The 13310-nt window shown below is 37.0% G+C and overlaps 1 protein-coding gene across 4 annotated transcripts in view; it reads right to left on the bottom strand.

Annotated features, from left to right (window-relative positions):
• Positions 1-13310, bottom strand: part of LOC121374317 (protein EFR3 homolog B-like) — a 76590-nt gene that overhangs the window by 17290 nt on the left and 45990 nt on the right. For all 4 annotated transcript variants that reach the window (XM_041501378.1, XM_041501379.1, XM_041501380.1 and 1 more), the window contains exons 10-17: positions 11908-12036; positions 11475-11571; positions 10761-10812; positions 8675-8847; positions 7116-7191; positions 5548-5709; positions 1714-1842; positions 571-647 (exon numbers count right to left, since the gene is read on the bottom strand). In XM_041501378.1, coding sequence (XP_041357312.1) covers positions 571-647; positions 1714-1842; positions 5548-5709; positions 7116-7191; positions 8675-8847; positions 10761-10812; positions 11475-11571; positions 11908-12036 — 895 coding nt within the window. The remainder of the gene's footprint in view (positions 1-570; positions 648-1713; positions 1843-5547; positions 5710-7115; positions 7192-8674; positions 8848-10760; positions 10813-11474; positions 11572-11907; positions 12037-13310) is intronic.

The raw sequence follows: 13310 nt of genomic DNA, 5'->3' as shown, positions 1-13310 counted from the left end.
AAACATATTTTATTTATATCCAAGAATCTAGATATCTAATAATTAGGTACATAGCAAGTCATGAATTAAAATAACAAATAATACTTAATAATCATTATCTAATGAATTGCCTTCATTACCAAAAGCAAAACCATGAATAAATAAATAAACCATCTTTAAAAAACATCAGTTCAAAGGTGTAACTCACCATTTAAGTAACAGATTAGTAATTAGGCTTTTTATATCTAAAACTCCAAACAGAAGAAGAAATACTGACTGTAAAAAAACCCTTAAATAAACAATTTTGACAAATTAGCCAGATTACTGCAAAAATACTTTTAAGGATGACATATTCCAAATGTACTAGGTAATTATTTTGGTGGTATCATCAAAATATACTTCTGACACTTTGTTTACAATAGCAATATGTAATCTTAAATCTGAATAATTAGGGAAATCAGTACAAATTAAACTTAACATATGGCACAAAACAGGTTTCTTTCATGTAACATAATGATGGTGATGATGACGGTGAGAAGAAAGGCTATGAGAAGTGAACTGAAAACGAAAAAGAACTGTCTAGTTTTTCACCTGTGCGGTCTGTTGGTTCGGTTGTAGGCAAAGTTGGGCAGGAGATGAGGTGCTTCTTTCTCTCTGGTTTTTATTACCTGTCAAGTAATAGCTTTTAAAAACATTTCACACTGAGCTATGCAATAAAAAAGAGAGAGAGAGAGAGAGAGAGAGAGAGAGAGAGAGAGAGAGAGAGAGAGAGAGAGAGAGAGAGAGAGAGAGAGAGAGAGAGAGAGAGAGAGAGACTTAAAGAGAGCTATCATCACTCTCACCCCCACCACACCCCTGACACTAGTTCAAGGAGAGTAATCTTTAGCTTCTCTGACCAAGTGAATTTATATGGCATTATATGGTGATATATAAAATGACACTCCATAATCTAAATTAGGGGAGCAATTAAACACTTGCCTCAATTGTTTTCATGGAAAGAATGAGATACAGAGAAAGAAAAAGAAAGAGAAAGAGAAGGAAACAGAGAGAGAGAGAGAGAGAGAGAGAGAGAGAGAGAGAGAGAGAGAGAGAGAGAGAGAGAGAGAGAGAGTGTGAGGGAGACGTTGGGGGGGGGGGGGGGGGGGGGGGGGGAGAGGAGAAGGACAGCGACAGAGTTGTAGAGGGAGGAGAGGTGGGGGACTATAACATCATAGGTTATAAATAAGTCTCATAACTGCTCCCGAATGGAAGACTCATGCTCAGTTAGATTTTGAATGGAAACACGTCAACAGTTAGTACATTCTTTGCTCCCAGGAGAGAGTTTAACTCTGTGGCCAGTGATGGGTCATGGGATCAACTGAGAGTGGTGAAGTATGTATGTGACTTTATCTGTGAAAAAGGGTAAAACAGCAAAATAATAGTTTGGCATTTTTAAATAGCCATTGGTCATAAGAATATGATATTTACAAATTGTGGCTCAAAGATATATCTGATGGTGGAATCTTGAACAGTGGTTTTGTGTTACAATATATTAAAAAAAACCCACATAATCGCAGACATATTTCTTGTGTGAAGGCTGCTGGCAATAACCACTGATAGTGATAACATATAAGTTTATAAAACCTCTAGCTGTGCTACAATAATTTAGGGTGGGGCAAGCTTGTAATGTTTAACAGACATTTGTTTGTTTTCCCACTGGTGGAGGTGTTTATAAAGACTAAATTTCTGATATACCTTTTGTATGTACTGTCTCAGGTCTGGTAGGTCTGTTGACTGCGAGATTAGGTTCAAGTAGGCGGCTATCAGGGCATGGATGGCGCACTTGTGAGTCAGTGGCAGGCTGCTGTTATTCATAACTGTTTGCTGTAATTAAAACATTTACATACATGAGGTAATATTATTTGTTGTATACATAGCATGTTGTATAGATTTATGGAAACCATAAAAGTGAAATCTGGTAAAAAGTCATATTTCCACTGTATTTTAGCTACAGTGAAAATATAGAAAAGGTATTTACTTTTTTGTAACAGTGCATGATTAAATTATTTCCCTTTGTCTTCTTTCTTCGTATTTAAGTTTGATGATTACCAATGCATCTGATCATATTTGAAAAATAAAATAATGTAATTTAAACAACTGTACCTAAAAAACATAGATATAAACTAAAAAAAGGGATATGAAGTGCAATTATGATAAAATATCTAAAACGCATTGAATACGAAGCTAAATAATGATGACTAATTCGCAATTTGTGAAAATATGGTTTTCACACATCACTCGTTGACATAAAATCATATTCGAAAAGACCCCATGAAATAGCCTCTATCTATACCATTACTCTTGAATGGTAAAAACAATGTTGTCTGCCAACTAACACTCTAAAAACTGACCTCGGTGGCGCAATGGTTAAGCCATCAGACTACAGACTGGTACCGACTCCAACCCAGAACAAGTTCTTAAGGGCTTAATGGGTAAGGCCACTACACCCTTTCCTCTCTCACTAACCAACTAACAACTAACCCACTGTACTGGACAGCATGCTTGAACCTTAATTGGATATAAGCATGAAAATAAGTTGAATTGAAATTGAAATTGAACACTCTAACACTGAATTAAATTTCATTTACACCAATCAGGCTCTTAAACCACAACTTGTCTTAACAGGTCACCTTAATATTCTGCAAAATCATCTACATTAAATATAATCCATGTTAATTTTTAATAACCAGTCCCTTTTTAATATAAGGGCAGGACTTAGCAAAGTGGTAAAGTGCTCGCATGATGCGTGGTCGCTTTAGGATCGATCCTCAACACTGGGATATCTTTCACTCTAGCACCACAACTAGTATACCAAAGGCCATGGTATGTGCTATCCTGTCTGTGGTATGGTGCATATAAAAGATATCTTGCTACTAATACAAAAATGTAGTGGGATTCCTCTCTAAGACTATATGTCAACAAGAGTATCGGTGAGGTACATGATACGCCCATCAGGACTTTGATGGAAAACCATATCTATATTAATGAATGTTACGGGTATGTTTCAAGTCTAATTATGTGACATTTTTGCAATGGGATGGATTAACAGTTTGTTTTGGACCAAGTTGTTCGTACATGTGAGGTTTGATGGTCCTGTATGCATCTGTATGCAAGATATGATCCAGAAAAGGATTTACTGTGATGTGCAGTAGACAGTGAAAAGTAGGTCACAGTGACCTAATAATAGAACATGACACACCGCCATCCCAAGTTGGTCCTATATGTGAGGTTTGATGGTCCTGTATACATCTGTATGCAAAATATGGACTGGACAATGATTTACTGTTATGTGCAGCAGACTGAAAAGTAGGTCACAGTGACCTAGTAATAGAACATGACACACCCCCATCCCAAGTTGGTCCTATATGTGAGGTTTGATGGTCCTGTATACATCTGTATGCAAAATATGGACTGGACAATGATTTACTGTTATGTGCAGCAGACTGAAAAGTAGGTCACAGTGACCTAGTAATAGAAAATTAAACACCCCCATCCCAAGTTGGTCCTATATGTGAGGTTTGATGGTCCTGTATACATCTGTATGCAAAATATGGACTGGACAATGATTTACTGTTATGTGCAGGAAACTAAAAAGTAGGTCACAGTGACCTAGTAATAGTACACTATACACCGACATCCCAAGTTGTTCCTACATGTCAGGTTTGATGGTCCTGTATGAATCTGTATGCAAGATATAGTCTAGACAAGGATTTACTTTTATGTGCAGTAGACCATGAAAAGTAGGTCACAGTGACCTAGTAATAGAACATGACACACACCGCCATCCCAAGTTGTTCTTACATGTGAGGTTTGATGGTTCTTTCTTGCCCACTGGACAGGGTTATCTAGCTTTTGCACGGTGCTAGAAAAATCTGTCTGACCATAGGGCTAGATAAATCTGACCGACCCAAGGGCTAGATGATTTCTACATACGTGTGACGTTATAACTCATGTTTTACGACGATTGACGTCATAACTCATGGTTTTCAAAATTCTGTTTGCCATTTCACATTGTATCATTGTTTTACAAATATTTAAACAAATTAATATTTTCAACTTTATATTTATTGTTAAGTTGTTGCATTTTTATGTCATTGCATAAGTTAGCCTATATTTTTCAGCATATGATTAAATGAGTTTTATTGTTTGTAGGTGAAATGTTTACGAATTGTTCTACAATAAACAAACAGTATGTAGCTTACAAAATTAATGTTTTGTTACTGTAATTAAATGGGCAAGAAAAAGAATCAATCACCATTGTGAGGTATAGATAAGGCAATTCCAACCTTCAGGACAAAATGTTTTTATACATTTTGTCCCTCAGGTGGGAATTGCCTTATCTATACCTCACAACGGTGATAGATTCTATTAGTATGCATCTGTATTCAAGATATGGTTCGGACAAGAAAAACGTAACAGATGGACAGATGGACCGCCGGACGGATGGACAACGCCATACCATAATACGACCCATCATTGATGGGCATATAAAAATTATAAACTTGTACCCACTCAACATGGTTAATAAATCAATGTGCTCTAGTGGTGTCATTAAACAAAACAAACATTAACTTATTAATATGTCCTTATATATGCTTAACATGCATCCTCATATAAACATTACAAATTTAACTATATAAAATTTGCAAAGTATGAGACATGACCTTTAAATATCAAAATACAGGTACAAACAGAATAATCTGTCATTACCATCCATGATATTAATGGTTAGAAAGATGAAATAAACTTGAACGTTTGCTATCAGTTATAAGCTACAGGCATAACACTTGTACATCAATGGTGCAGTGGTTGGGCAAATTGGTTCTGCTTTCAATCGATCTGCATGTCAATGACAGACAGAATGCTTGAACCAGATTGAATCAGATACAAGTCAAAGAGTTCTAGTTCATGGTGGTCAATGCAGTTTTGATGAGCTATTGTTGCAAACTGTGCTGCTGACCACTATTTATATCATTAGGTAAGTGTTGACTCAACTTGTGTAAAGTTTGTTGACTCAACTTGTACATATCTTCGGCAGGTTGTTTCCACCACTCACAATGTCTACACAAAACCCTGACAAGAACATTTTGAAATAAAGATGCACAGTAATGCATTTACTTGGCAAGTATGTGTTATAAATTGTGGATGATGAATTAAAAAATAATAATAATAAATTTGAAAGTCATTAAAAAGGACACTTCAACATCACTTAGCTCAATCGGTTGAGCGCTTGCCTGAGGTGCTTGCGTCGCAGGATTGAACCACCTCAGTGAATCCATTCAACTGATTGGGTTTTTTCTCATTCCAACCAGTGTACCACAACTAGTCAAAGGCCGTGGTATGTGCTTTTCTGTCAGTGAAAACGTGCATATAAAAGATCCCTTGCTGCATTAGGAAAATGTAGCGTGTTTCCTCTGTTGACTAGTCAGAATTACCAAATGCTTGACAACCAACAGCCAATGATTAATTAATCAATGTGCTCTAGTGATGTTGTTAAACAAAACAAACTTCCATCAAGTTAGCACCCACCTGTATGTCGAGGGCAAGTCGAATGAGTTCGATCAAGATATCGTTTTCCCCCAGTTCAATGTAGATGAGTCCCATGGTGCAGTACAGAGCCTCGAAATTCTCCACCGTGTTGCTCAGCATCTGCATGTTCTCATACAGAAACCAGTAGAACTCCAAACCATTCTGTGGAAAATAACAACACTTTATACACTCAATTCACCACCATTGCTATATCAAAGGCTATCCTTTGTGCTATCCTGTCTGTGGGATGGTGCATATCAAAGAGCCCTTGCTACTAATGGAAAAATTTAACGGGTTTCCTCTGTAAGACTACACTCATGTCACCTTAGTCTGTGTGGCACAAAAGTCTGCGCACATTAATTACATTACATTATGTCTTGAAACAAATGTTGGGATATGTTTGTAAACAAACAAACAACATTAATTTAATTCATAAAACCGTTGTTAAAACAACACATCTTGATTGTTAATATATGTATAAAACTGGTAGATAACAATTTGATTGAAAAAAACTCTGAATTAATGCACTAAAAGTATACTTTTGCCAGCCTCGATCAATGTGTTTTTGTATCACAAGTCAACACGTGTCTGTCAATGCTGTAATGATCAACTTTGTATATCAACTTACACAAGTTTACAGATAAGCTTCAATACATACCTTATTGTAATTTATGAATCCATAAATGAAATGAATGTTTTATTTTATCTGTTAACATAAACATCCAAGCATACTTTGAATTTCCCTCAGAGTGACACAATGCAAAATGGCTGCACAGACTTTGGAAGCTTGCACTTACAGCATGGCCTATTTTAGCTATAGTCTGTTTTAAAATTATCATTCATTGTCCTATATGTCTAATGAACACTATTTGTGCTCATTTACACAGTTAATAACAGACAACTTTTGTTGAATAATGATAAAACAAAATTGACATTGGCTTTTTTTATACTGTCATTTTGTGTTGTCCAAACTAAGGCTAATGATTTTGTACTTGATATTTAGGGTCAAATTAAGATGTCGGCTTATCCAAGGAGCTGGCTAATACACAGCAATATACGGTAACTGATTCTTGGTTATTAGTCCTTTTATTAACATTTAATTCTGATAATATTGATATTAGACATACATTACCAAATAAACTATAGTCCATCCCATCATTCTATCAAAATGTTTTTTGTAAATAATTTCAGTTTTGTTTGACTTAAGAAGAAAAGTAAAAGTGTTTTGGAAATAACAAAAAAATACTAATTTTGTGTCTAATTTAGAAAACAACTGGCTCAAAAATAAATAACTTGTAGCAAATTCCATAGCATGAAAAAAGGTGTTCCTGATGGGACGGACTATAGTGATAACAGAAACACAAATGGTAGTTGTTGTTTATCTATGACATGAAAGCTGAAGACAAAATAATGAAGCAATCTAAAACTGTTATTGCTGAATATGAAACACCAAAGACCCTGCTGGGCCAACAACACTAAAAGGGGCATCAAGTCATTTGGCCAGCACTGATGTCGACCCCTGCTGGTTTCCACCACAGGTTTGTTACCTACTGTAGAATGTTACTTACCTTTTTCATGAACATGATGTCCTGTCTGGAGCTCTTTTCAATTCTCAATTCCAGTTCAGATATATTTTTAGGGATGCTGAAATTAAATGAAACAGAAAAACATGTTTAAAAATAACACAATATTTTTGTAGGTTTGATTTCACATGACATATAAAAATTGTTTGCAATTTATTGTGTGAATTTATTGATATACAACAGTCACAAATTGTATACAATCACATATTTAGCTGATCTCCATTTATCGGCTAACCCTTTATACTCTGTGAACCACTCTGAAATAGACAACCTCAGCAGTGTAAGGAACTTTGCTTTGTTTCACAACACCACTAGAGCACATTGATTTATTAATAATCAGCTATTGGAAGTCAAACATTTGGTAATTCTGACATACAGTCTTAGAGAGGAAACCAGGTACATTTTCCATTATAGCAAGGGATCTTTTATATGCACCATCCCACATGAACAGTATAAATGAGTTATCAGACACTGTGATATATTACTATACAAAAGTGGACTGTTTCTAATAAATAATAAATTAAATAGGCAAAGGAGCTTTGATCGGATTGGTACATCTTCGAAGATATCTATTAAACCAGTGTTTTCCGATGTGTTTAGCAAAGATAGGTACCAGTACTATATTAAAAGGTTGCATGAACGCTACCGTTCACGTCACATTTTTTATTTTTTGTAGTATTATTAAACGGGTCTAACAGCTACATATGGTATGGTAAATAGTGGCAATCAATATACAAAATACAAAAAGTGTAACATGCGTTATTTTTCACTCACCAGATTTAAATTATGTGTGCTGTACAAGTGCGATCACACCCGCACACCTTAAAAGACAAAGTCTGAGACAGGATAGCACATACCACAGCCTTTGATATACCAGTTGTGGTGTACTGACTTGAACAAGAAATAGGCCAATAAGCCACCAACGAGGATCAATCCTAGACCGACAACGCATCAGGCAAGCACTTTACCACAGAGCTATGTCCTGCCCCAGCAGAATAATGCGTGATCGAAACCTATGGGTGTAAGACGTTAATGTATTTTTGTATAACTGCAAATGTATTTTTAGTGTTCTCAATGTCTTAATACAGGCTCTGTCTATTGATTCTACTGTTTGAAAAAATGTGTAAAGCAGTGTAATGTGTGCAGATATGACACACTGACTATTTTGACTGTAAATTATGACTGTAAACGTTAACAATTAATCATGCAAAATCATTCAATTCTGATTGACAAAACCATTCTGTCAAAATCGTATCTCTCTACGAGGCAGTCCAAAGTATATTTTAACAAGGTTGTGGTTATGCTAGGATGTTTTGTCAAATCCTTCTCCTAAGCATCCCACAAGTTTGTTTTTGTTTTTAACAACACCACTAGAGCACATTGATTTATTAATCATCGTTTACTGGATGTCAAACGATCGGTAATTCCCACTTGTAGTCATTAGAGGAAACCCACTAGATTTTTCCCTTAGTACCGAGAGATCTTTTATATGCTCTTTCACACAGACAGGAAAGTGCATACCACAGAATGAAAACTATACTAACTAGACTCGGTTTAGCTTGTTAGAGTTGCCGTTCCGATCTATAAGGGTCTGTAGAATTTCCTGGACGGTGATCCTCATACCGGGGTCGTCGAGGCGGGAGATCTGTAGGAGAGGGTGCATGAACTCATGAGGAAACGCATTCTGCATGACTACCGTCTTGTACCTAGTAGCCACCTGAAAAACAAATCATGAAAATAGTTATTTCAGGGAAAAAAAGAAAAAAGAAAGTTTATTTTGTTTAACAACACCATTAGAGCACATCATCAGCTATTGGATGTCAAACATGTGGCAATTTTGAAAGAAAGAAAGAAAGAAATGTTTTATTTAACGACGCACTCAACACATTTTATTTACGGTTATATGGCGTCAGACATATGGTTAAGGACCACACAGATTTTGAGAGGAAACCCGCTGTCGCCACTACATGGGCTACTCTTTCCGATTAGCAGCAAGGGATCTTTTATTTGCACTTCCCACAGGCAGGATAGCACAAACCATGGCCTTTGTTGAACCAGTTATGGATCACTGGTCTGTGCAAGTGGTTTACACCTAGCCATTGAGCCTTGTGGAGCACTCACTCAGGGTTTGGAGTCGGTATCTGGATTAAAAATCTCATGCCTCGACTGGGATCCAAACCCAGTACCTACCAGCCTGTAGACCGATGGCCTACCACGACACCACCGAGGCTGGTGTGGCAATTTTGACTTCTAGTAATCAGAGGAAACCATGAGTACTACGATGGATGCCAAGCTGTGGGGCTCTGCAAAATATCTATGCCTGTCATTTCTTTTTGCAACTCTCGATCTCTACAGAAGAAGAAGAGGAAATCCACTAGATTTTTCCTTTAGCAGCGAGGAATCTTTTATATGCTCTTTCACACAGGACAGCACATACCATCACTTTTGATATACCAGGATTGGGGAAAAAAAACTAATCAGAGAATGACTTCCACTGAGGATATTCGATCCTGTGACCAATGCTCCTTGGGCAAGTTATCTACCAACTGAGCTAGATTCCGCCCAAACCTCTCTCCACCCCCCCCCCCCCCCCCCAAAAAAGAAGAAAAGAATACAATAAAATGAAGTTGAAGATATTTTTATAACTAGCCAACCTCTTACAAGTATTGTACAGAAACTAATCACTGGAATTAAGGATTCCAAAGTTATAATTTACAGTAGCTGCCTTCACGCATCACCATTATTTTGTAGAAGGAAATGCAGATAGTTACTGGAAAGTTAAGGAATCTACAGAGTTCATGGCCTTAAAGACCGAACAAATTCAAAGACTTTCAAAGACTTTTACCTACCATTTTCAAAGACTTCAAAGACTTTTACACAGTGGTTAATGACAACAGAATGCGATAAAAATACCAAATAAGTTTGTTTACGTTGCTGTTTATAACAAGCAATTGGGCTTTTTTACATGCATTATGACAGGTTAAATTTTGTAACTGGAAAATATCAAGTGCATGCAGCTGTAAAAGTATTGTGTTATGATGTAGGCATTGTTGCTATGCCAGCAGAAACAAGGTCAGAGTATTGATGTTGATTGAGAAAAATGAACAATAAAATAAAAGAATGAACACAATACGAGAATTTAAAGACTTTTATTACAATTCATATCCGTAGATTGAAAAACAACTGCATTTACGACAAAATTCTAATTCATCACAAACCAGGTCCAATTAGAACAAAACATGGTCTATTCAATTACTAACCAAACACAAATCTAATTAATTTCAGTAACAACAACAACTAATGTATGGTGTGACCATAGAGTACTGGCCTCAGTGGCGCAGTGGTTAAACCATCGGACTACAGGCTGGTAGGTACAGGGTTCGCAGCCTGGTACCGGCTCCAACCCAGAGCGAGTTCTTTAGAGCTCAATGGGTAGGTGTAAGGCCACTACACCTTCTTCTATCTCACTAACCACCAACCAACTAACAACTAACCCACTGTCCTGGACAGACAGCCCAGATAGCTGAGGTGTGTGCCTAGTACAGTGTGCTTTAACCTTAATTGGATATAAGCACAAAAATAAGTTGAACTGAACTGATCGTGAAGTATTCAAAACGATATACTAATTACCTTGAGTAGAGTCTTGAGCAAATGAATCTGCAGCTGAGTATCCATGGGTCCACTAATTAAAAGAGAGCGACAAGCTGTTAGTTAAAAATGCACTGAAAATCCACAACCGGCCTCGATGGCACAGTGGGTAAGCCATCGGACTTCGCACCGGTAATGGCTCCAACCCAGAGCGAGTTCTTAAGGGCTCAATGGGTAGGTGTAAGGCCACTATACCCTCTTCACTCTCACTAACCACTAACCAACAACTAACCCACTGTCCTGGACAGATAGCCCAGATAGCTGAGGTGTGTGCCCAGGACAGCATGCTTGAACCTTAATTGGATATAAGCACGAAAATAAGTTGAAATGAAAGTTCACAATTAAGTGTATACATATCAGTTTGAAGTCTACTCAAGGATGACATCAGCAATGAAGATGTGTTACACGCATCATGTGTCAGGTAAAGAATGGGGAAATATCATAAATACTAAAAATTACCAATGCTAGTACAGATCCTGAGATACTTAGAATGGCGTAGGGGTTTTATTTCATTTTAAATAGCTTTTCTATAATTAAGCTGAAATATCCTCGATTTCATATGGCCCTATTTTTCTTATTCTTAAACATTTAAATATAATCTATATGATTAATTTTAAGACTTTCTACTTATGTTATTTATAAAATTTAAGTTATCACTGCAAATAATGATGTGTAACTGAGAAAATAACACTGTACCATATATCATCATCATTGGTGAACTGTGGAAACTTTCCCAAAATGAACATCATAATTTCAATCTTCTGGAAGTCTGGTAAACTGTTGGCAAATTCACCTGAGTAATAGAGCATTTTTTTATCATCATTTAACATAAACGGTATGCAGTTTCAAATAAATATTAATGAAACCATTGTATCATAAGTCAGGTAAGCTGTTGGCAACAATGAATGAATGTTTAATGACACCCTAGCACAAAAACACATCATCTATTGGGTGTCAAACAAAGGCAAAAAACCCACTGTAAATAAAATAAAAAATAATAATAATAAAAAATTATATTTCCTTATTTTAAGACAATGTTACAAAATTTCCAAATACATAAATCAGAATGGTAACTATAAAATGTCAAGAAAAAATTTAAATTTAAAATAACTGTCAACATTATACTGACCAATTGTGTTAATGATAGCTTCTTCAAATATCTTTTCCGCCTTACGTCTCTCCTCATTCTCACTCTTACGATCCAGCGAGATGCTCAGATGGCGCAGGAGGTTGTTGAACACTTCCAGCACAGAGGGACCTCATCAAACATAAACGAGAACAAGGTAACATATTACTGACCTACCAGTAGTCAATTCTGACATCAAATAACATGACCTAGCAGTAAAATAATACTGGAATGAACTTGGGGGTGGTGTGTGTGTGTGTGTGGGGGGGGGGGGGGGGGAATGGGTATATTAAAATGAATTTACCCTACTAACACATCCAATATGATAGCAGTGAACATATAGCAGTCATGAAACACTGAATTAACTTGGGATGATGGTTCAATTGAAACAGATGGACCGTACACATTAAATAACATAACTTGACCATATATCAGCCATAAAGCACTGGTTAAAATGGACAAGGGAGGGGAAAGGGTCTGCTGAAGGGGACTGACTCTACTCAGATATTAAACAGCATGATGTAGATCACATACCACTCATAAAGCACTGGTTAAAATACCACTCATAAAGCACTGGTTAAAATGGACAAGGGAGGGGAAAGGGTCTGCTGAAGGGGCCTGACTCTACTCCAACATTAAACAGCATGATGTAGATCACATACCACTCATAAAGCACTGGTTAAAATGGACAAGGGAGGGGAAAGGGTCTGCTGAAGGGGACTGACTCTACTCAGATATTAAACAGCATGATGTAGATCACATACCACTCATAACGCACTGGTTAAAATGGACAAGGGAGGGGAAAGGGTCTGCTGAAGGGGACTGACTCTACTCAGATATTAAACAGCATGATGTAGATCACATACCACTCATAAAGCACTGGTTAAAATGGACAAGGGAGGGGAAAGGGTCTGCTGAATGGGACTGACTCTACTCAGATATTAAACAGCATGATGTAGATCACATACCACTCATAAAGCACTGGTTAAAATGAACAAGGGAGGGGAAAGGGTCTACTGAAGGGGACTGACTCTACTGAGATATTAAACAGCATGATGTAGATCACATACCACTCATAAAGCACTGGTTAAAATGGACAAGGGAGGGGAAAGGGTCTACTGAAGGGGCCTGACTCTACTCCAACATTAAACAGCATGATGTAGATCACATACCACTCATAAAGCACTGGTTAAAATGGACAAGGAAGGGGAAAGGGTCTACTGAAGGGGCCTGACTCTACTCCAACATTAAACAGCATGATGTAGATCACATACCACTCATAAAGCACTGGTTAAAATGGACAAGGGAGGGGAAAGGGTCTACTGAAGGGGACTGACTCTACTCAGATATTAAACAGCATGATGTAGATCACATACCACTCATAAAGCACTGGTTAAAATACCACT

This window comes from Gigantopelta aegis, chromosome 6 (assembly GCF_016097555.1).
Source record: "Gigantopelta aegis isolate Gae_Host chromosome 6, Gae_host_genome, whole genome shotgun sequence".
Classification (NCBI taxonomy): domain Eukaryota; kingdom Metazoa; phylum Mollusca; class Gastropoda; order Neomphalida; family Peltospiridae; genus Gigantopelta; species Gigantopelta aegis.
This window is presented reverse-complemented; position numbering and strand designations above follow the sequence as displayed.